Source organism: Sinocyclocheilus grahami, unplaced genomic scaffold (assembly GCF_001515645.1).
Source record: "Sinocyclocheilus grahami isolate Dianchi unplaced genomic scaffold, SAMN03320097.WGS_v1.1 scaffold32.1, whole genome shotgun sequence".
Classification (NCBI taxonomy): domain Eukaryota; kingdom Metazoa; phylum Chordata; class Actinopteri; order Cypriniformes; family Cyprinidae; genus Sinocyclocheilus; species Sinocyclocheilus grahami.
This window is the reverse complement of record NW_015505211.1, coordinates 3,036,862-3,061,777: the sequence shown is the minus strand read 5'-3', so window position 1 is coordinate 3,061,777 and position 24,916 is coordinate 3,036,862. Positions and strand designations below refer to the sequence as shown.

The following is a 24,916-nucleotide window of genomic DNA, read 5'->3' as shown; positions in this document are numbered from 1 at the left end:
TTTCATTTGGCCCTCAGGGACGAAGCCTGGCTCTGCCAGAATCAGTTTGATGGGGCTGAAAGTTGATAAAAGCGCTCATCATAAAGACAGAAGCCTGGAGCCAGGCTGTACCCGGCAGCTAAATACCTCATCCCTCTGGCTGTCTTCTGCTCGTTTCCGTCCCTCTGTCTTCGAAATGTTCTTGAGTTGTGGATCGTGCCATGTTTCCATCGTTCTTGAAATCATTCAGCTCTTGTTTTTATCTTCAGGTCCAAATTGTCTCCATCTTTGAGCATGTTTTGAGTAGCCAGATTAAACTTGTATATGTTGGGATACCCGTTTATGATGCTTGGAAAGCCATCTTATTTGAAATGGCTTATTTTGATTGCTCAGTTTATTTTTCTTAAAATTGTCAACAATCTTGTTTGTTAAAAATGATCTTGTTCTTAGGTGTTGGTCTTAAAGGGGTCATATGATGCTGCTAAAAAGAACATTATTTTGTGTATTTGGTGTAATGAAATGTGTTTATGCGGTTTAAGGTTAAAAAAACATTATTTTCCACATACTGTACATTATTGTTTCTCCGCTATGCCCCGCCTTTCTGAAACGCGTCGATTTTTACAAAGCTCATCAGTCTGAAAAGCGAGGTGTGCTGTGATTGGCCAGCTATCCAGTGCGTTATGATTGGCCGAATACCTCAAGCTTGTGATGGAAATATTACGCCCCTACGGCCAGCCGGGGGCTAGAGTGAGGAATGGCCGGCGGGCTGAGTGAGCAGAGGCCGGTGGGCTTGAGAATAGCGCGGCCGGCGGTTTCGACGAAGGAGCGGCCAGCGGGCTTGTGGCAACCACATGTGACAACCCCGGGCTGGACTTCGCTTCGTCCACGGTGAAAGCCGATCCGGTGATCCACAGCGCGAAGTTGATGTATTTCCTCAGCGACCAGCACGGATCAGCTCCAGGCATGACGAAGCGATATCGTCCTCTTTTGGAAGGCCAAACAAAGTAGTTTCGCTTTCACAACGAAACACACAGCGTCTTCACAACATGGCGGCGGCGGCAACAATACTACAGCAAGAATAAAAGTAACGCCTTCTTTCTTTGCGTGAACATTTGGGTGGCGTTATGCAAATCTTCCCACATAGTGACGTAGACATGTGGGGGGGCGTGTTAGAATGAGCCGTTTTAGTTAGGTGTTTTTGACTCTTTAACTTTTATAAAAAATATCTCTTTGAATTTGAGACTTTAGTCTTTGCAACTTTACAGATGTTCTTTATGCACCAGTTTTTGTGCTTATTAGGGCTACACAATATCGATACAAAGGTAGGTTATTATTTTATATACTGATGAAATTATATTAATATTATATTATTATACAATCTTCATTATGTTTTATGCTTATTAAAGCTACACAATTTATTGATACAATATCGGTTATTGACTGGTTAGGTTATTTTTTATAATTTTGTATATGTATAAAATTATTTAATTTATATGAATATTGCATTTTATTGGTCAGAAAATTTATATCAGTGCAGCCTTAGATCTTATGATCTTCATATAAATGTTATTTTTTGTATTTTCATAGGAAAAACTGACCAATGCAACTTTTTATCCAACTTTTGATTGTTGTTCAGATCTCCCTTTGGTCTTCTGGTATTTGACTGAGAATTTCATACTCATGCTGCCGTTTTCCAGGCTAGCCATGATCTTTATTATGAAGTTTCACTCTTTGCATCCGCCTGGCGTGCGACTTGGCCTCGATGATAGTTAAGGGAATACTGCAGCAGCCTGCCATTTGGTGGGTGGTCGGAGCAGATCATGCATAAGTCCAGGAACTGTTGAAAATCTTCCCAGCTACTCCAAATGACCTGCACTAATGTATACTCTCTACAAGCCTCGGCACATGTGTTCCGCCTGCCTGTTTACATATAATAATTGATACTCCAAACGTACATAACCATGTCATCCTCGCGCTGTTTCGTGCTGGTGCATATTCTCTCTCCATTTGTGAACATCCCATATTTATGTATTAACACATTTTGCATGCACATTTTCTCACAATCTTTGGTTCTTTCTGGCACACACACTTGTTACTTCTATCTAATTTTCTGATCGCACAAATATGCAACATACCTTTCAGCGTGCCCACTCTGCACATTGTTCATTCATTCGCCATTGAAATAGAGAACATTCCCCATAACTACAGTGTTTTTAATGCAGTTTCAGGCGTTGGGAGTCATAAATCAACCTAGCTGCTTTTAAACAAACACCTGCCTCCAAACTGTCACAGCTAATGGCAGCACTTGCCGTATAAATCAACCATAGCTGTAACTCCCAATATCATAGAAACGATTACACTGAGCATCTGCCATGCAATGCTGTTTTAATGGTCCAGGCACAGCCGATAGCCCTCGCTGTAACCGTTCTGACATTTCCCGCCTCTCTTTTAAAGTATGCCTTTGTCTTGAAAAGGTCCAAAAGGAATTTGTGGGTCACTTAACCTGTCATCTGAGTTTCTTTATGAACTGGTGTAAGAGAACAAGGTGCATTTTTCTCCCCCCCAGCTGTTTAATTAAAGCCAGAAATGAGGCTGGAGAACAGGAAGGGAACACTTTTTACTGTATGTTATAGTTATTTATTATGCTATCTATCTGAACTTTCTCATATATACCATGTAATAAGTGAAACATTTCTATTGCTGGTGCGTGTGCAATGTTTGTTTGCATAATAACGTTTGTAGATGATTTTAAAATGATCAAAGCAGGACTAAACAAACTGTAGTATAAATTACAGTGGCCCTGAAAGTATTTAGACACTTGTGTCACACTTAAATATGTAGGAATGTGTTTGCATTATATAGCATAGCTCAATAAGTGTTATTTATTATAAAGTCAGCATTAAATGAAAGTTCACCTAATTTGTTTTTTAAATGCATAGTCTAGATCTTATTGTGAATAAGATCACTTTTTTTTTTACACTATGAAAATCTGTCACTATTTCGGTTTCTCTACCACTTTTAAAGAAAGACAGCACAAGCAAATTTTTACAGCAAAACTTGTCACAGAAATATGGTAGGTACAAAATACCTCTCATCAATATAACCACAGTCTCCACTCTTTTTATTGCAAGATTTACTTTTTTTTGTAACAAAAGATCCTCAGATGTACTGTTGAATGAAGCTGATTTCCTGTTTGTGAGTATGTGATAAATCAGAAGTGATTGCATTAGGAGTTCGGTTAGTTTGTTGAGTCTGCTTTAGAGTGGTCAATTCTTGGCTGAGCGCCCTCACTTTGTCATAGAGTGGTTAAACAGAACATAGAGCTTGTGTGCTAATATGAGGTCATGAAATGATTTTGAGATGCCGCACACAAAACATACACTCACTCAAAGTATATGTAAATATCCGGTCTCATAAAGGAGCTTTTTGTAATTGTACATGCCCGTCTCGTCTCTCTTTTCCTCTTGTTTAGTTACTTGATGATATCGCACTCCTTCTTTGTAAAAAAAAAAAAAGCACTGAAAAAAAAATGTTGTTGTAGGAGTTATTACTTGGCGTAGAAATGGCTGGTAACTTACACAATTACAAAGAAAAGGCAAGTAACATATTAAATTGAACAAGAAATTTTGAAGTAGAAAAAATGAAATTTTCTTAACTAATTTCTTGTAAAACATACTCCGGGTAATCTTGTTTTTGTGTTCGAATCGTGTTTTATTTGCAACTTGAATAAATCATTTTTTACACTGGAGTGAGGGGAGAAGATGGAAACTGTCAGAAGGAAAACGAATGAGAATCTGTGTCGCTGTCATGTTCAATTATCAAACCCCTTTTTTTTTATTGAGTAACGTTCCAGATCATGCTTCAGAAGGAAGTTTCAGCAAATGTGGAAACATGGAGCTGTGTTCTTGCGGTTGCCTTATCTCGTCACAAACATTTACTGGAAAAGTACAGCTACTGGTGACCCCCTGCGTTTGAGGTGGGACAACGATGAAAGCAAAGTTTCTGTATAAGTTTAAGGATATTAAAGGTTTTCATCAGATTTATAAGGTTCTGGATGGGACAAATTGTCTCCACAGTGCCCTAAAACCTGTTGGTGAGGGTGAGGGGTGATATAATGTCGGCTTCAGTCTAGGGCTGTGCGATTAATCGAAATCGCGATTTGAGACGTTGCGATTTCCTAATCGCAAAGCTTGCGATATGGACGCGATATTACTTTGTTCCAGGGCATATGCATGACTGCCAGCCTTGAGTGGCAGTCTTACTAATCAATAGAGTGAGCGCACCTCCGTTCTCCCCAATCAGCACTGCTCTAGCCAACTGCGTAAACACCCACCGGGGGGGAAAAAAAGAACGCGGGAGAGAGACAAAGTGGGATTATGGCGTCTACTGGGTCAGATCGATAGTTAGGCAAATTAAAACTAAAGAAAAACGTATGCAAGGTAAGCTTCGAAATGACAGACAACGAACAAAAACGGTAATTTCCAAGAGCTGCGTCAGAGCGCATATCAAAAGCTCCCTTCTAGGTTCTGTTTTCAGTACTGAAGAATAAAAGATACATTCTTAGATTTTTTTGTTAGTACGTGAACGTTATGTTGCACATTTTATCTCCCCAACAGATTAATCTGAATAAGTTTATGATGCATGTTCGCTATTCCCAATTCAGAAGAGCGTACACACAGCCTGTGTCTGTGAATGCTTCTCATACTCGCTCCTCTCGGCCCCACATGGCGTGAATCACGCGTCACGGACGAGCGGTTCATGCTTGCCGCACTCACGCAGCCGATCTCGTAATGCTCGTTTATACTCGCACCCGGCTCCGCACCGCACGTCTCCACGAGCGCATCTGGCAGTATGGATGAGGCTTGACGCACGCGAGCAACCTGTGTCGACTCGTGCCTGGCTCCGTGTTTAAAACAAGTGTAAATTCAGTCTAACTGCTTGCTAATTTCACTTGGATGAAAATGGATTCTATTGGTGGGATGTAATCTGGCAGATGGGAACCAATAGAACAACAGTAATTCCTATTGGAATAATGCCCAAAACAAAAAGGAATTTTGTAATGGTTTAATGGAAACTATAAGAATTTCTGTGATGGTTTCTATTGTTTTTGTCAGCAGGGTAATGATACCCATACTGTGCTGCACATTATTGGGAATATTGAGATGAAGCTTGACTTTGCAAATTTAAAATTGCAAATCAAATCGCAATCGCAATATCTGTCAAAAAAAAATCGCAATTTGATATTTTCCCCCGAATCGCACAGCCCTACTTCAGTCACACACACATATATCTGGACATTCCCTTGAGGAATTCCTGGTGCTCTGTGAACCAGAGTCACAGCAGTATGATCTCACACACACACTGGAGAGCACTCATTAATCACTGTTAGGTGACAGTGTGTGTGTGTGTGTGTGTGTGTGCACGTCTGCGTGTGTTTGTGTGTGTGCGAGTGATTTTTGGCTGGCTAACTGTGGTTGTTTCTATGGAATGTGGTAAGATATGGCTTGCGAGGATATGATTGGCAGCCAAGCAATGTTCGATTCCGGTTCTTGCTCAATTTGAGGCAGAATACTGTACTGAAATACTCTGATGGAGTATCTTGCACTTCTCATTTAGTTGTGACGCAACACCGCTATTAAATCTACAGCGTGAAGCATACAGCACGACCAGTGTAGTCCAATTCTCCTATGAATGAGCCGGTACTTTTTAGTGAATTAAAAATATACAGCACGGAGAGTAAATTCTAATTCCCAAACAACTGACTCCGAGTCGATTCTTTTTAGTGAACCACAGTGCAACAAGTGTAGTCTGACTCACGAATGACTCTCCTGAGCCAATTGTATTTAGTGAATAAAAACCGCATAACCAGTGTAATCTGATTTCCGAAAGAATCACTCTTATGAGCCAGTGTAGTCCCATTACAGAATGAATGAATCTAAATGAGTGTGAAGTAATGAATGAATGAATTAGTCTTATGAATCAAAAACATACAGTACAGCGCAACCAGTGTAATCTGACTTACAAATTTACAGATTACTATTATGAGCCAGTTCTTTTTAGTGAATCAAAACTATACAGTATAACCAGTGCAGTCCGAGTCACAAAAGAATGACTCTAATGAGCTGGTTCTTTACAATGAATCAAAAACATAAAGAGCTACCTGTGTAATCCTATTACAGAATGAATGACTCTACTGTAAATGAACTGGTTCTTTTTAGTGATTCAAACAATACAACTGTAACTGAGGCCTTTTCAGTAGAAAGTATTTAAAATTGTAATAAATATTAATTAAATGTTTAGCACTTTTTTTATCATTATGTTTTAGTTTAGGCAAGAAGTTATTGGATTACATTTATGTGTAAACATAATTATTATTATTTTTTTAACAAGAACTGTTTTAAATATATTCATTATTGAAATTATCTCACTGTTTGGCAATGCATTTATATTTAGTTTTTCCAAAAATGTAAATACTAAACAAATTAAGGAAGTGAGAGAATATTGATTAAAAGTTTAATTTGTTTAGTTCTGTAATTTCAGTTTCACTTTAAAGTAAATTTTGTTTAGGCTTGCCATTTTTAATAAATGTTTTTTATAATGAATGCCACTGTAATTTATGTTTATATTATGTTTATATTTATCTTTCTTCCCTGTTCTGTTCTGAATCCTTAGGGGAACTAAAATGCACGTTTATAGTGTTTATAATGTTTGTAAGTGTTTTGTTTTGTTTACTGATATTTTACATTATTTCAAAATGTAACTATTTTTTTTATATGTAAATAATGTTATATAATTAGCCTATATTGCTGTTTTGTTGCTTCCAATATAAGGTCTTCTACCTCCGCTGCTTATGAGTTTCTATGTTTATTAGGATGTTATCTTGGAAGGCAGCGAGGAAGCTCACTAGGTGTGTGTGAGGAATAAGATGTACCACTGTACCTTGTTCTGCTCTTTCACACTCAAAGTGACATAAATGACATGCTGAAGTGTGTGTGTGTGTGTGTGTTGAGTCCATTGAGGGTTTTAAGTGTGCACCTGCTTCAAGATTATGCCCCCTGGGTCTTATGGGTCAGACAGTAAGTATGTGAGTGTGTGTGTGTATGAGAGACAGAATTGTTAAGACAGGAAGTTGAGGGAATTGCTGGGTCTGTCTCCATTCTTCCACGATTAAAAGCACGAGTTCCAGGTGCTACTGACAAAAAGTCCTCACGGATTACAGAGGAACGTCTGGAAGATCGCTCGCACGTCTGGGTTGTAGGTGTCTGCTCAGGTATGGAGTCTTGAAAACACAAATGCGGTGTTTTATCAAGCCTGACAGTGCTGTCAGGAGAGCTTTGTGGTTAAAGTGGTGATGTTTTTGTTGATCACAGGGGGTTAAGCTGGAGGCTTTTCTGTCCTCTTCTTGTTCTGTCTCTCTCTCTCTCTCTCTCTCTCTCTCTCTCTCTCTCGCTGATTTTCTGCCTCCCTGTAAGCTCTTAATAACAGGGCAGTAATGTTGTACTCTGATATTAGGAGGCTGAAGTTATGTCAGGTGTCAGTGGGAGCAGCTTCGAGGAGGGTGCAGAATATTCACGAGTTGACTTTTTGTCTGTTTGTTGAACCTTTTCCATCCTAAGTTTTCTCAGAGGGACTTTCCAACTGGGTTTTTCAGGCCATGTTCTCCAATAAAACTAATAGGATGTTCGGGTCAGGAGGTCTGCGTGTTTATGAATCGAGTCCATTGCTACAAAACTCAGAGAATGAACTGCTGACACAATTGGATAATTTTGATCTTCCTCATACATTCTGTTTTTATTGTTCTTTTCCGCAATTTTCTATAAAAATATAATAAAAATATTTTTTGATAAATGTAAGACTTTCTAAAAAATGTCAGATTAAAACTTGAAATTCCCCCTTTGACCATCACTGAAAAAATAAAATAAAAAACCGCAGATATTTTACTGTTTTTGACGCTCTCCACATTTACTCCTTTTTTCCATTTTCCAAGTTTTTCTATTCTATTCTATTCTATTCTATTCGTTTAACCAAAGCCTAAAACCTAAGTATACTTACTGCACTATCAAACTTTAATACTATTTAATACTATTTTGGTGGCTTGCAAACACTTATATTTTCTTATGGAAATGTAAATCTAGTTCTTATTCCTATTTTATTTTATTTAGTTTTATTTATTTTTTATGTTTGTTTGTTTTTATTTATTTTATTTTATTTTAATGAATTTAAACCAAAGCCTAAAACCTGAGTGTACTTTAACACTATTCAACTTTAATGCTATTATTCTGGTCGCTTGCAATTACTTATATTTCATTGTGAATCTAGTTCTTGTTTCTATTAATTTAATTTATTTATTAATCTTATTTTTTGTTATTTTATTTTATTCTCATTTTTTATTTTATTTTAATGACTTTAAACTGCAGCCTAAACCTAAGATAACTTTAACACTGTTAAACTTTAATACTACTCTTTTGGTGCATTGCAAGCACTTCTGTTTCTTACTTAGAAGTTGCAAATTTAGTTATTGGCTGATCAGTATTTATATAGATGTATTGCTTCAATATGATGAATGGATCAGCTAAAGATGAGTGTTGTCCACATCACAGACTTCCAGTGATCTCTGGAACATGTACACTATTGTATTAGCACTATTTTTAATAATTAAAGCTTTTTCTGAAGTCTTAAGTTCTCAGTAAATGCTTCAATGTGCACCCTTCAGAATTACAATAATAGTCCAGCGTGTTCATCTGTTGTGAATCTTGACTGGTGAGTTCATTATACGTTGCTCTGATGTAGACATTGATATTGTGTGCCGTTCGGCCATTTCTGAATCATGATTACGCTTGTGGTTTAAATGAGAACTGACCGAAAGAAACAAGCCAGAATGATTTTAATGGATAATAGATTGTGTTTCAGACATGCATTTGAGAAGCGGATCAGAACCAGACCTCCAGAGCACCAGGCGGTCTCTTAACATGTGCTGAAATGTCTTACGTCAGGAAGAGCCTGTTGCCTCGCAGAGTTTTTGAAGAGTTTAAGGCATCATCATTGCTCGGTTAACTTCACTGGACATAAATACCCTTAAACACTGAAAGATTCCTGAATCTGAGCGTTGGTTTGTAAATCCAGTTATTAGTTTCAGGGTTCGCTCTGTTGGTTAGCTGTTTATCCAGATGACCTGCTGTTTTTGTTGTTTGGTGTGAGGTTGTCCTGTGCAAAGTTATGAACTGATTACGACCTCATAAAAATGTTCTTCACTTTGTGTTTAATATGGGAACCATGTGCAATAGTTCAGAGGTGAGTGCTGAGACTCTTTCTCATGATGCCTCTTTGCTGCTCTTGTTTGCAGGTTCCCTCTTTTCCCCAGAGGAGAGCGTTTCCAGTTTGAATACGGTGTCTATTTGCTCAACAAAAACATCGCCCAGGTAAGAATCTCAACATGTCCCTTTGTACAAATCAAGATGACTTACAGACTGATTATACAGTGTGTGTGTGTGAAAGAGAAGGGTTGGATGTTACCCAGTCGAGTCACTGACTTAATATATGGCGTTTTTAAGAAAAATACTACAATGAGTATGGATTTTTTTTTCATGCTGTAACTTGCAACAAAAGCACTTCCAAGTGTCAAAGTGGGGTCAGGGAACTTCCAGGAGGCATCAGGTAACTGCTGTAAAGTCTCTGAAAATTAAGTGAAAAAAAGAATAAATGAATGAACAAATAAAATACTAAGTGTGTGTATTATTGCAATTTTTTTTATATTTTCTAATAATATATAATATCTATCTATTTTTGAAATTTGATTTATTTGTTTGATTTATATGAAAGTAGATTTTTCTCCAGTCTTCACAGTGTCACATGATCTTTCACAATTATTCTATTATGCTAATTTGGTGCTCTAGAAATATTGTCAATGCTGAGAACAGTTTAAACAGTCTTTACTGTCACTTTTGATCAATTTAAGGCTGAATAAATATAATTTGTTTTTAGATTTTGTTTAATTTTACTTTCTCAATGTCTTGTTGTTGAAAATCACATAAAAAAAATCTGCGTGTAGTTTTGTGAAGAAGTATTGGTTATGTCATTATTTGTTTGGTGGTCCTTGCTATTAAAAAGATTGAAAACCCCTGAATTAGACTTCTACAATGAGATTTTGCTCTGTACGTTTCCGCAGCTGAAGTTCTAGAATTGATGGACCTTGTAGAATCACTTGCATTAACGTCATACAAAACGATTTTCACGAGCCATAGCTCAAATCCAATTTCAAGTTTAAGCTTTGGTCACAATCATAGCTTGAATTTAATCAGTTTGCCTGGTGACGTGACACGCCTCCATGACTCTGGAAGTGGAATCCAAGCCTCCTGCGCTCCAGCTGTTGCCCCAACTTAACTAGGAGATGAAAAATTCTGAATAGACTGTAAAAAAAGAACCAAGGTGGTCGACCAAATCTGTCCATCTCTGACCCACGCGAGCGGCACGCACATTGCAAGAACAAAAACGTAGCTGTGCATGGTATGGCGTGATGTGTAAGCTTAGCCAACTCTGAGGGGAAAACTTATATATCTGTCATGTTTGATCTATGCCTCCATTTGTAGTATGACTGTAAGATGCCCTCTGCAGCTTGTTCTTCATACTGCCTGTCGTCCACCATTTCCATTCCATGTCCCCTTAATCAGAATGAATGTAATGCTTTGCACCTTTGCCAGAAATCTTCATTAACCTTGTCAGTGTTTCTCTGTAGGGCAAGTTAATGGAGCTTATCTCGGTATGTTGACCGCTTTCAAGCGAATTTTAAGCTCATTGTTTGTGAAGCCTCTCTCCCGGAGTGAAGACGATTCATATGAGCTCAGGGAACTCAACATTTTGAAGCATTTGATTCAGTTGAACTCTACCGATTGGGCTTTTAATGTTAGTTAACATGGCTACATAGCAAAGCAGATGAGCTGTAACCCATTTCATGTCTGGGCCTCTGTGTCCGTTCGCACATGTGTTCCAGTTTGGGAGAGGAACTGTCCGGAGAATGCATGACGCGTTGCCCTTGAGTCATGCTACTTGTAATTTCCTCCTCTTTTAGCTTCAACTTCCTAGCCCAGTGGCTAGGCCCGCTGTATGTATTCCACTCCACGTCTTTCTCGATTCGCTCTTCGCTAATCCAAATAGGTCTAAGCTGCTTCGCCGACCCTTCAATATTATAAAATTGACCTTGGCATTTCCTACCTAATATGATTTGCGAATAGCTACATAGCAAGCGAAATGCTGTTTGTTATTTTGTTTTTGTGTTCTGTGCCTCCATCACTGTTTTTTGTTTCCGTCTGTCCCTCTTGACTTTAATGCGTTTCATTCGTTAGCCGTAGCCGCGGTGGCTCAGTGTGTCCGGCTGCTGAGACTAAGCAGAGATCGGGTTTCACAGCAGTGCTCTTGTTCTGGAATGGAGGAGATTTAAACGTCTATCTTTTATTAAATTGTGTGTGATTGAAAACGATCCAAGCATGCAGGAGGGAGAGGGGTGTTTTAGTTGCTTTGAAGCAGTGCGCTGACTGGATGTTGTTTTTATTTAGTCCTCGTGTCATGGGAGGAAGGGAGAAGAATGTCAGGTGGCCAGCGGGGTTTCGCCCGGGCACTTTTGTCTGTGATAGATGAGTCGAGAACATAGTGCTAAAAACTTTCGAAGGTTTTTTTTTTTTCTTTTCTGTTTTTCTTTGTCGTTTGCACTATTGCAACAAGGGATGAGTCAGAGTGGACAACTAGTTGCTTTTATTTTAATTTTTGCTTTAAAAGGAAATCATTTTTTAGTTTTTAGTGTGCTGACAACGTGCTGTGAGACTGTCAGCACGTTTAAACTTTTTCAGAAATGTTAGCTCTTTAAATCTGTCCCCTTCAAAGCACTGCTGCTGTAACCATCAAAGCTGAGCTTTTATAACAAATTAACCACCACCATCAACAACAACAACAATATACAATATTTTTGGATTTGTTGAATATCCTTTATACTATTTAAGCATTTTAGAGATGCTGGTTCAATTAAATAAACATATTTTGAGGGCAATTTTTAATGCAAGAATGCATCCTATACGAACGCATATTAAGGGTCCATTCACACTGCACATGTTTGTTTAAAAACAGGAGATATGAAAAAAATGTAATCAGTTGCAACTCTATATTTACCAATAATATGTCTTGGTAAAATTATATTTTAATGCTTAGTTTTATGATCACAGCTCTGTAATTTTCATTGTGGTGGGCAAGACGTAATGAAATGCAATGAGGATTGAGAGATGTACAAATAAATGTTCCTCAAAAGCCCGATGTATCATAAACTTGCATTGATACTCTAATTATAAAAATTTTATTTTCTAAAAAATGATGCATGGATGGTTAAGTGAGCCTAAGTTGCTTCAGTCCACTAAGTCTTGAAATATTATTAACAATATAAAAGTTATTTCTACGTTTACTTTTTAAAAAAACAGTAAATATTTCACAGCAAAAAGAAACCTGAAGGAGGACGTTTCTAGAATTAAAACTAAAAGGCTTTTGGCTTGCTAAAAAGGTATAAACTGTCAGTCAGATGACAGAAGGTTCTTAAAGGGGTCATATGATGCGATTTCAATTTTTCCTTTCTCTTTGGAGTGTTACAAGCTCTTGGTGCATAAAGAAGATCTGTAAAGTTGCAAAAACTAAAGTCTCAAATCCAAAGAGATATTCTTTATAAAAGTTAAGAGTCAACCACGCCTACCTAAAACAACTCATTCTAAGACGCCCCCCACATGTCTATGTCACGATGTGGTAAGATTTGCATAATGCCGCCCAAATGTTCACGCAAAGAAAGAAGGCGTAACTTTTATTCTCGCTGTAGTATTGTTGTTGCCGCCGCCGCTATGTCGTGAAGGCACTGTGTTTCGTTGTGATAGCGAAACTACTTTGTTTGGCCTTCCAAAAATGGACACGACTAGAAATCAGTGGTTAAGTTGTATTTAAAACACTGTTCCAGAACAGTTCAACCCAAATATTCAGATGTGTGCAGCACATTTTATGGAGGACTGCTTCCTGATCCTGGTAGAGTAGACTACAATGCCGGCTGTTCTGACTCAAAGACCGTAAGTCTGTTTTTTATATTTAAAGAGTTTTTATATTTTATATATTTAAAGCGAGTTTTTGGGCAGTGTAGAGTAGGGCTTGTTGTTTGTCATTTCTCAGATCACAAATGCAGACATGGTTTTATGTTTACTCGGCGTGATGCAACGCGTAAAAAGACAGTATAAGTCATTATAATCCATAATTATGTCCCCACTGGATGCAACAAATGCCTCGTTTATAATAGGTTTTCATGTTTTTGAATCATCGCTCCGGCCTGACAGGGCATCACAGTATGGTGAGCGGCATAACATTTCCGTCTCACGCTTGAGGTATTCGGCCAATCACACCGCACTGGATAGCTGGCCAATCACAGCACACCTTGCTTTTTTAGAACGATGAGCGTTTCAGAAAAGCGGGGCATAGCGGAGAAACAATAATGTACAGTATGTGGAAAATAATGTGTTTTTTTAACCTTAAACCGCATAAACACATTTCATTACACCAAATACACAAAATAATGTTCTTTTTAGCAACATCATATGACCCCTTTAAGCAAAGTTTTGATCATGTTTAGAATTAAGAGGCCGTATACATTTGTGAATCAAATATGATAAAGTAGGCTTTATAGGGTTAAACATTGCTGCATTTTTACAATGTGAGACACTGCAAAAGACACAAAGTGCAAGATCAAACACTTCTGCGTGTGTTCTGTGTGAGTGGCTTCTAAGAAATGCATCTCATTGGTATCTTGTGACCCTAAACCAGCGTTATTATAAAGTGCCTCCTTAGGCCTCGATCAGACAGAATGCTCTTTTCAGGTTTGAAAACACTAGGCGCACTGCAATGCCTTTATTTGGTTGACTTTTTTTAATATAGAAAAGAGCAGTGTGCTGCATTTTTTTAATGTTGCTTGGCAACCACCGAATTTGCTGTCCTGTCAGTCTAATCAAGGATTATAGCGCGAGCGCTCTAGAATCTTTGGTTTGCTGTTAAGTAAACTGTCATATTAGCAGAAACCTAAAAAATATACAGCTCCGGGTAACCCGCGACAGCCACCACAAGCTTCTCCGTCATTGCAGTCTCGTCTCAGACGTTCCAAGCCGCTGTAAACTTCCATCACCACAACGGAAAGCTCACCTCTCCATTCATTCGATTGGACAATCGAAAAAAAAAACACGACTGACGTTGGGCGCTTTTCTTCTCAGTTGATTTTTTTTTTCAACTTCAGGCTCAGAGCGCTCCTACAAAAACACAAAGCACAGCAGGCGGCTAAAACGCGAGATGCCCGGGGCACATAAACAGCACGCAAAACACTAACAGCCAATAGAAACCAATTTAAAAAAGGCACCTCTCACTGCAAAAAACACATTCTGTCTGATCTGGGCCTTAGACTAGTTGTTCCAACAACCCACAGACAAGCCAACTGTAAAATTATTCTTAAATCACAACCTTACGTGACTTATTTGAAATGTTGTTGGGAAGATAATGATGAAAGGTAGTTTCTGTGTGCGTAAGAGATTCGGTTTTGTTGCATTATAGAGCATGTTTGCCAGTAAGGTCTTCAAACTGAGGTGAAAGCTGTAATTTTTAGGTAGTCGAGCCTGGCTAGTGTACTTCCTTTGGCTTGGACTACAGCTCAAGGAGGACAAGTTAAAAATACTGTACCATACTGAAAACAGAAAAGAAAAACAAAAGACATTTTCACTTCATCTTTTCTATTCATGTTCAATAACGAGTGTATTTAATTCATTAGGCCACTGCTGAGACTTCCTTCAACTGTCACAACAACATCTGGAATGTTGTGAATTTGGCTTTTAATAGTCATTATGTTTTAAATTTTGTTCTTGTTGGCAGCAGAACAAACACTCATGTGCTGCTGTTGTTTAATATCTTTCATATGGATCATTCAGAATGTTGGTTTGGAGATTTGGACTCAATCTTTAGGGTCAAAGTGTGTTTCAAAAATTGTTTCCAAGCTTTCAAAACAGAAGAACTCAAGTATTTAACATGTATATGTGTGAATTTGTGTTGTCTAAATGGTTCATCTTCCCCTAGAGGGCAGAAGTACTGAAGTGACCAGAGCTCAGTGAGTCAGTTGAATGTCCTGAAGCAGAGCTGCACTTCGAGGCCAGATTTGACGCCACATAAACAGAATGGTGAAAGAAATATTACAGTTAGCACTCAGTTGCCAAGCTAGCGAGCTATCTTATTTGGCAAGGAGCTCAGCAGGAAGGGCAGCGCTGGGAATTAAACCCAGAGTGTGTTGAAGATTATTGGGGAATTTGGAGTGGGAATGATGGTGTAGCTTTGTGTTTTGTTCTCTGGAAAGCCAGAAAACCTGGCAGTTTCAGCACTGCTGGATGACCAGATCTAAATCTCTTTTTAATGCTAATACGCATATTTTGGCACACTCATGATTGTACAATTTGATAAGGAGAAATTGGTTGCACTTTGGGCTTGGTGAGGTACTGAAAGTCAGCCTGCGATTCCAACTAAAACGTATAAGATAAAAAAAAATTTTTTGTTACTTGTAATAAAATAAATGTTAAATGAAATAAAATATAAAAAACTTTTTATTTCAGCTAGTTGCTAAGGCAAAATTTCTGATTTTAATTGACTAAAATAACTAAAACTGAAATAAAAATGAATAAAAACTATATTAAAAAACAAAAACTACTAAATATGAGAAAGACACACAACCAAATTACTTAAACTTTAAATTAGAATGAAAACAGAAAATATACGAATAAAAATTATTCAAAATATTAATAAAAACTGTAATGGTATCTCAATTATATTAAAATAACAGTGGTTTACACGTGAGAAACCAAATGATGATGAATGATGATATATATTTTTCAGTTTATCATTTTTTTGTAATTTTTCAGTTAGTTTTATCTAAAACTAAAATTAATGTGTAGCCATTTTTATTTATTTATTTATTTTTGTGTATTTTGTGTAATTTGTGTATTTTATTTTAGTTTTTCCTAGTTATGTTAGTTTTTTATTTTTATTTCAGTTAGCAAAAATATTTTTATGTAGCTTTTTTTCCATTCATGATGATAGTACTGGTTAAACACTTTTCTTTTTTTTCTCTTTACTAATGATGTTAATGTGGTATCTAGATCAGTGTTTCCCAACCTTTCTTTAGTCGCGGCACCCTTTGGAAATTTTAACAAATTTGTGGCACCCGACAAAATTAATTGTCACAATATTTGAATTTCTAACTTCGATGTGATAATTTGAAAAGTATAGATATTCGGTACAGCAGGGAAGAACTGCAGAATATACTATCATACAGATATTTTTAATATTATAAAAAAAAATTGTCCATCAATGGTGGCAATCAGTAGGCTAATTTCTAACGAAGAGACCAATTTATATGACAGATTTTAATGTAGGCTTTTATTCATATGTAAACATTGTGAGATAGCTAGTTATAATGGTAATTAAACAAAGTTTTGCTCACTCAGTGTATTTTTTATTTTACAGTTGGGTAATTTTGTTGCAGTAGCACGAGATAGCTTGATTTAAAACTTTGAATTGAATAAAAAATGACAAGGAGGCTAAGCAGTTAATAATAAAATAAGAACAAATAAAGAAATTACTAATGATAGCACAAATAAAAAATAACGATAGGCTTACAAATTAAATAAATAGCTTTTTAGATTTTCAGGTAGGTCTATCACACAGTAGGGCTATTGAGAGATTTTTTTTTTAACAGTTATCCAAATAATGTTTAATCCTTTTATTATTAGAGGACACGTGAGCATAACGGTTAGCAGATCAATGAATGAGAGGGCAGCGTTACCAGAGTTGCCCATATACCACACCTTGTTACAGCACAGTAGGGCTATTGCAGACAGAAACAATACTGTACTACATAGATGTTTCCTGTCAGCTCAATTTTTGAGTGGACTTTGCTGTTCCGATGAGCATGAATGGTATATGAGTGGAGCACTCACATGGGCCGTGAGCGACTGAGCGGAGCACACACACGCAGGATATAGAGCGGGATAATACGCAGAGCGTCACACCACGTGAAAGTGAATCCTGAGCGGTGAACTAATTTTCGGCAGCCGGAATTTCAGTGCATCTGTGGGGGTGCCAGCACCTGTCAAGGGGGCCGCCAGCATCAGTTAATTCAGAGACATTCCCTTGAGAATTTATGAATATGAGTTAACAAATCTTTAGCCATCCACTTGGGGGCAATCTGACTCCCACTGCTAGTCGACAGCATGGTCGACAGTTAGAGCAGAGTTGGCTCGATTATCAGTCACGCTCAACATGTTGGATGATGTTGGGGGGGCGCGAGTGAAATTAGACCAATTTGGGGGGGCGCATGTCCTAAAAGGTTGAAACCCCCTGATCTAGATAACCAAAAGATTGATGTTCTTGGTTATAAAACATTACCTGGCGATGAAACACTTCACAGCCAGTCACACATAACTGACGTGTTAAAAAAATAGTTTTGTTTTAATGAAATGATTGGTAGGTGAATAGGCGGCCCTACACTATTGTCCAGGAGGGTTAATGTAATTTTTTGTTTTTGTGGGCAAAAAATCCTCACATGAGTTTGAAAGATTTACTAGCATAGATGGCTCCTCTGTGAGCTGTGCTTCTAAAATCGCTACACTGACAGTACACTCTAGACACTATTGACACAGGTTTGCTAATGTGACATTTAGTGCTTGTGCCACAAATATTCACATGCGTTTTCAAACCTCCCGTGTACAACTTTATGTCTACAATATGTTTTGTTCCCTAAAGACATTCAGGTGCACATGAACTCTAGCTATAAAGAGGTGAGAAATTCTTGGTTGCCATTAGTGTCATGACTGTTATCTAACATGAATTTTCTGAGATGGAAACCATATGAACTGTAGGGGAGAGAGGAGATATGCATGCCACCACTCGCATTTTCATTCGCTGTATTACACATGTAGTAAAAGGCCACTGGTTCCTGTATGAGAAGTTAACTACTACTGTTACATAACTGACTTCCTGTGTGAACATTTTTTCTTAATGCGAGGGTTAGCAAGTCCACAATGGCGCTTTGTGAACGAAATCGCTTCAGCGTGATTAATCACTCAGGTTAAGTGGCTTTATTTGTGTATATTAAGCAGGAATTTCCATATGTCACATTCAGCATTTACCTCCATCAGACTGTGTACTTAACCTCAGAGTGTGAGCCGGGAATGACTCTGTTAGATGTGGTGGTATTTTCTCATACATATTCGTCTATGAGTGATTTACTCACTTCTTGTTTTTTCCACCCCCACTAACCTACATTTTAATTACTTTTTTGTATGTCCTTCATTCACATTTCTTCTCCCTTTTCTTTTTTTCTTTTCCAGCTCTTAACTCAGTGGTGTCCTGTTTGAATGCAAATTTCCCATGACTGCACTTTTATCTTGCTTGATGTACTTTGCTCTGTAAAAGAAAGATCAACACAGCATTGAATGAGATTGTCATCATGGTTCGCTCATTTCAAGATGATCCCCAACACTGAGAGAAACAGAGTTAAAAAAAATCACAGTTTCCACAAAAATATTAAGCAGCACAGCTGTTTTCAATTGTGATAGTAATAAGAAATCTTTCTAATCACTAAATCGGCATATTATAATGATTTCTGAAGGATGGTGTAATGCTGGAAGTTCAGCTTTCCACTACAGAAATAATCCACTTTTTATAGTTTATTAAAAAAGAAAACTATTATTTTAAATGTTAATAATATTTTACACTATTACTGTTTTTACTGAATTTTAGATCAAATAAATGCAAAATGTTTATAACTTTCAGAATAAATAATGAAATATATGGACAGACAATGTTAGTAGACAATTTAAATAAGCTAAGAGTATGAAAAGAGTTTTTATTTTTTAATGGTCCACAGAGCCAAAAGTGGTCGTAGTTGAAGAAACACCCACCTAAATCCTAACTCAGTTTTCCATTGAAGGCAGCCTATTGAGTCAAAAAGGCTGACTGGTCATATTTACTTATTTACTTTCCCTCCTTTTAATTAAGATCAGACGAGGAAATAAAAGTGGGAGTTGACGAGTGCGAGAGAGAACTCCCAAGAGAACGGCATATATAGCTCAAACTATTCCCAGGCTATCCCAGAATCCATCCTCCCTGTCAGGCAGACCTGCCTGAGGTGAGTGAGTCAGCCCTGCGCGGTGAGCTGGACCCTCCAGAAAAATCCGCTGTATTGCATACGCGTCCCTCGCACAATAAGAGCCCTTCTCCTGTCGGCCCTCCTTAAAAAGCCTCATCTTCACAAACCAGGCTCAGTGAGTCCATCCAAACCAGCGTTACGCTGTGTTTGTTTGCGTAGCCGTGAACCCTGGTCCCCCTAGATTCACCGCCAAACCAACATCACTGGGGACAAGAGAAGACCTGGAACTGATCAGCTCTTTAACCAGCTCTCCATCTCTCCCAAGTCAGACGGCATCCGCTTTCCATTTCAAGGAAGTTTGCTTTGGTGAACTGCATAAAGAATCTTGTTTTCTGTGAAAGTTCACTCACTGTACTGGTAATTTTCATTTTCCTATAGAGGAAATCGAAATGCAATTGTAGCAAACATATGTTGGTTATTACTGTACTAAGAGCTACTCTGTATGCGAAGCAGGCGGTTATGTAATCGTCAGAAATGTGCTTTATATTTTTAATACATTTAGGTGCCATTTTAGGTTTATGCATTGTGTCCCAGCTATTAAAAATGTAACTTTTTAACCCGATTTATTTGTCACATCTCAACTGCATAATTGTTTTTGGCAAAGCATAAATGGGCTGCTCTAGCAAGAGGACCACCCTATGCTCTCAGAGGTATGGGAACGAAGCCTGCGTACCCGAATACAGAATTGATTTATGAATGAGGGAGGGAAAAACGGATTAACGGACTACTGGACTCAACTAGTCTAGATGAAGAGATTATATCTCCTTACATCCCACCCCTGCACCTGACGTGTGGAATTTCTGAGAAAAAGACTGATTATTTGGTTTGTCTCAACAGCTTTATGTAATAGCGCTCAGTGTAATTGCATCGCAGCGCGGGTGCACATTTTTGCTGTTATCTTAGGAGCGATTTGTTTTCCATAAGTCATCAGGCTTACTAAGCCGAGTTTCCTTAAGGCCTGGGAAGTGTGTTACACCTCATCCATTAGGACTGTACATGCCCACCCAGTCAGTAATAAAGTATTCACCAGTTATTCTAAGATAACAGATGGCTGCTGTATTTCAAACCAAACTGAAATTACTGATATTAATGCAGCCAGTGATGAATGAATCGGGCACTGGTAAAGACCTAGCTAAATTCTCCTTTCTTTCTTTCTTTCTTTCTTTCTTTCTTTCTTTTTTACTGTTAATGCAAAGGTTATTTTGTTTTGTAGAAAGGAGAAAAATGCTCAAGTTTTGAATAGTAGTCAATGACTAGTTAAAAATTTGAGATGAGCTCTGATACTGTGCCCAGTTAAAAAAAAAATTTTTTTTTTTTTTTTGTGGCTATGTGATGTCACCTGAGGAAGCCGTGTGCTCTTGTCCAGAGTCTGTTGGCGAGGGGTTTGCTTCTCTTAACTGTAATGTTCTGTGCAGGGACACATGATTCAGATGTCCTCAGAGATTCTTAACTTTCTCCTTTCTCATAGCTTTATACATGATCCCAGTTTCTCCTGGCTGATCTCTTCACAGAACAGCTCATTTTACTAGACTTCACTCTTAAATATAACCCTCTCATACAACACGTCTATGGAGGTTTTCCCTATTGGGAAGGGTTTCATAAGTTCATGTTTGTCTTTTTTGTTTTATAGGATTTGAGTTTAATCCACTTCAGAAGCATCATGCCACTTCATATTTTTGAGCCAAGTGGATTTTATTTCAGTAAAAACTATCTCTACTTAGATTCAGATAAAGTAGTTAAAGGACTGCCACTAAGGGGAAGTCGTGGCCTAATGGTTAGAGAGTCGGACTCGTAACCCAAAGGTTGCGTGTTCGAGTACCATACTGGCAGGGATTGTAGGTGGGTGGAGTGAATGTAAAGTGCTCTCTCCCACCGTCAATACCACGACTGAGGTGCCCTTGAGCACAGCACATCACATCTACATCAATGTTTTAGTTATTTAAAGTTACTGGGCACCATTGCTAGAGCCATTACAAAGGGATTCTTAATTTAAATCTGGCAATTGGTCTGGTTCTAAACTGTTACAGCACATGCAGTTGTGGTTGTTCGTCTGTCTGGTAACATTGTGTTTTAGCACATTTTCCTCCCTTACTTTTACAACTCCCACTAGCTTTAGCTATGTGTGGTCTTGCTTCCCCTCGTAGCCTGTTGCTGTAGCACCTACAGCAGCCTGCGGAGAAAGCTGGAAACCTCTGGGGGATGCCTTCCAGTACTCATAAAAGCTATATCACACCGCAAGAAATTACTGAGCATGTCACCACAAGGAGTTGCCCAATTCATGCCTATTAATGTAGCGCCCAAAAGCCAACTGTAGCTCAAATCTGTGCTCTCTTGACTGGTTTTACATTTCTAATTATGCTATCATTTACTCACCGTCATGTCTTCCCAAATCTGTATGACTTTTTCCTTCTGTCAAGTGCAAAAGTGTAAATTTTGAAGAAATGTACTGCTCACTTGTTTGAATGTGGACTGAAATTTAAAAGGGTACCAAAACACCATGAAAGTATAATAAAACTAGTCCATACAATGTGGCCAGTCCTGGCCACTATATTCTGTCTTCTGAAGCCAAATGATAGCTATGTATTTGGAGCAGACCAGAAAGTTGAAAAACTGGATTAACGGATTCATAAAAAAAAAAATCCATCACTCTTATATATACACCAAGGAGAGCAAGGTCTGTAGATTTTCTTTAAACAATGACTTACTTTCTAGTATGTTTCTCACTCATAGCCATTGTATGGGTTCAGAAAACATGGAATATAGCTCGCATGTTTTATAGACCACATGCTTTTGTATCATTTTTTAAGCTTGAAAGCCTCAGTCCCTGCATGGAAATGTTTGACCAGTACAATTCTTTAAAATTCCTTTTGCGCTTCAAGTTTAAGAAAAAAAGTAATTTGGGTTTGGAACAACATCAGTGAGTCAACAATGACAGAACAAAATATAAATTGGCCCTAAGAGAGAGACCTGAGGCACACCACACTTTCTGCCTGTTCTCCTTTTGATCCAGCTGTAGAGAAAATTCAAAATCTCTTCCTCTCTCCATTTAATGCTCATCCATCTCTTAGTGGATTCTACATTGGCTGGTGACCCTGCCTGTCTGTGTGGGTCTCCCTGCGAGCTTTTGGACATACGTAAAGCTCAGAAACAGCAGCCTACACTTTATCTGGGACTTCAGCCAACCTGCTGTGATTTACGAGTCTATCTGGGGCTGTTGTTTTGTCTGTCATTGTCCTCCTGGTAACCCATTCAGCGTTTTTAAGCGAGGAGAAGGGGACAGATGGAAAGAGGGAGTATAAAAAGATAGCAACAGGGAGAGCGCAGGACCGTTAGCACTCGCCACCTTCACTTGCTCCTGGTTTTATAAGCATACCTCTGGCTAGCCTCCTATGGCTTTATGAAACACTTAAATGACTGTAATTGAATTTCCACGGTTTTAGGTCGGCAGCCAGGGGTTCGCCTTGCACCGCAAAGAGGAGAGAGAGCCACTAAATATATATGTGCCAGAAAAGGTAGTGCCCAATCTCCAGTGGCCCACTAACGATGTGGGTGTGTCTCAAGGGTACTGTATAGGTTTGTTTGTTTGTTTACTTCTCTATGGAAAGTAAAAACTCCTAAAACAGATGAAGAGTTTCCCTTGAGTCCTGAGTTTGACCGTGAGCCAGAAATTTGCTGAAAGCCGTACTAGAAGAGCCTATTCTAAATCATCAGGTTATTTGGTGTTCCATGCACTTTTTTGGAAGCTAAACTTCAATTTATGATTGTTTTGGTGAAAAACTAGGTGTCCAAGGCTGCAAATATATGATCTTAAGGAGAAAACATATCATACTTTGAGCTTCATACACTAGACTTCATGTTTTTCAAGAACATGTTCTTTTGAAACCATCAAGTCTACGCCTGCCAAGCCTTTAGCTCTGCTGACAAGAGCTCTTTACCAAATAAAAATGAAAAATGTTCTCACAGACCCAAGAAAGAGTTGGCGGACAATCATCATCAATGACTTAATAGCGAGGCTACTGTTTCCAGCTGTTTTTAAATTTCTAGTAGTTTGTATTTTCTCTTTTCCAATGAAGTGTTCATTTTTCTTATAATCGATCATCTCTGCGGCCCCTTATAAGTTACTTTTCAAATACAGTTTTTATATTGACTGACAAATGATGTGCGGGGATAAAGAAAACAAGGCAAAAGTGGAGAAGTCGTCATGTAGTTTGCGAGGGGGTTTAATAAATTCCTGTTATTCTCCAACCGTGTTTTGAGTTGTCATCTTATCAAGAAAAGTGTGGTGACGTAAAGCTGGCTGACATTTTTCAGAGCTGTCAGTTGTCCCACTACAGTAACAAAGTTTTACGATGAAAATCTGTTTCTTGACTGTTTCAAGTACTGTTTACCTATTCACATAACAAAATCCAGTTTATTCACACACAGTGGTCCAACTAACCCAAAAACATACTACTGAGTTTACAAATAGCCAGCTTGTGCCCTGGCACTGAGAATTGTGTGTGCTTGTCCTATGTATTGCAAGCGTGTGGTTCCATTGTACATAATTAAGTTCACCCAAAAATTAAAACTCTTTATTATGTTCCTGTTGTTCGAAAAACACATTATTTTTCACATATTTTACATTATTACAACACCTCTTTCCCCAGTCTGGCATGAACGGATCGAATAGTTCCTGTATGAAATGAAGACCCGCCTTCTGAAAGACGAAATGTGCTGTGATTGGCAGCACTCGGCGCCTGGTCGGGAAATGTCATGCCCCTTACCATAGCTGCCTGCCAGCTTCAGTGTAAATATTGCGTCAATTTGAGCGCGTTCTAAACCCGGATGATTGTAACCACTCTAAAGTTCGTCTGCCTTGGGACAGCTAGCGTGTCTCAGACATAGTGATAACACTCGTTGCCTTCTCTAGTGTAGCTCAACCAGGTCTCGTCCCATTCGTCGGTATTTGTGATATCACAAATATGCGTTGTAGTCCAAATGAGTCATTTGTTGTAGTTGTTGAAAAGTGATTTCTGTTAAATAAAATATCTCCTTTTGAATTGGACTTTGAGCTTTGTAACTTCGCGGATCTTTTTACGCTCAAACAGCAACATTACAGACTTACTAAAGTTGAAAAAGTGAAAAAGCATAATAGAACCCCTTTAAGCAATTGTGCTTTTCAAGTAAATGTATCTTGATTTAAGAATGTTTTGATATTCGTACTGTAAAACAAGTCAAAAATACTGTTTAAGAAAATCATTGTTTACCGTGCATTATGGTGTGTTTCAATCTGAAAGGGAAAACTGACCATAGATGCCTTTGCATTCTGCATAAAGTTGAGCTTGCTAAGTGTTAGCATTCATGTAGAGCATGTTTCGACCTAAATTTCAGTGAGTCATGGCTGGAATTCTACTTTAAGTGAAGAAATTTTTTTAAAGTTGTCTAGATTATCATCATGGTGGTCACAGAGCACATCCTTACAAAGGAAACGTCAATTGGTTTAGAGATTAGAAACCGCTACGTTCGGCTCTCCTCTGTCCCAGCTGCAGATTCCGGGCAAGTTTTATGCGTTCAAGACTTGTTGTTCTTCTTAATTCACACCAAAGCTTTGTGGGCTGTTTTAACGCGTCACGTTTAACTTGCTCTACACATATGCTGGGTAATTCTCCCTTGATGAAGTTAAACCATCTCCCAGAAAAACAGACAGGAGAAAAA

At 38.2% G+C, this 24,916-nt stretch overlaps 1 protein-coding gene across 2 annotated transcripts in view; it reads left to right on the top strand.

The window, feature by feature from the left end:
• The window catches only part of LOC107577365 (UV radiation resistance-associated gene protein-like), a 120,370-nt gene that overhangs the window by 61,509 nt on the left and 33,945 nt on the right, over positions 1–24,916 (top strand). For both annotated transcript variants that reach the window (XM_016263457.1, XM_016263450.1), the window contains exon 13: positions 9,323–9,398. In XM_016263457.1, coding sequence (XP_016118943.1) covers positions 9,323–9,398 — 76 coding nt within the window. The remainder of the gene's footprint in view (positions 1–9,322; positions 9,399–24,916) is intronic.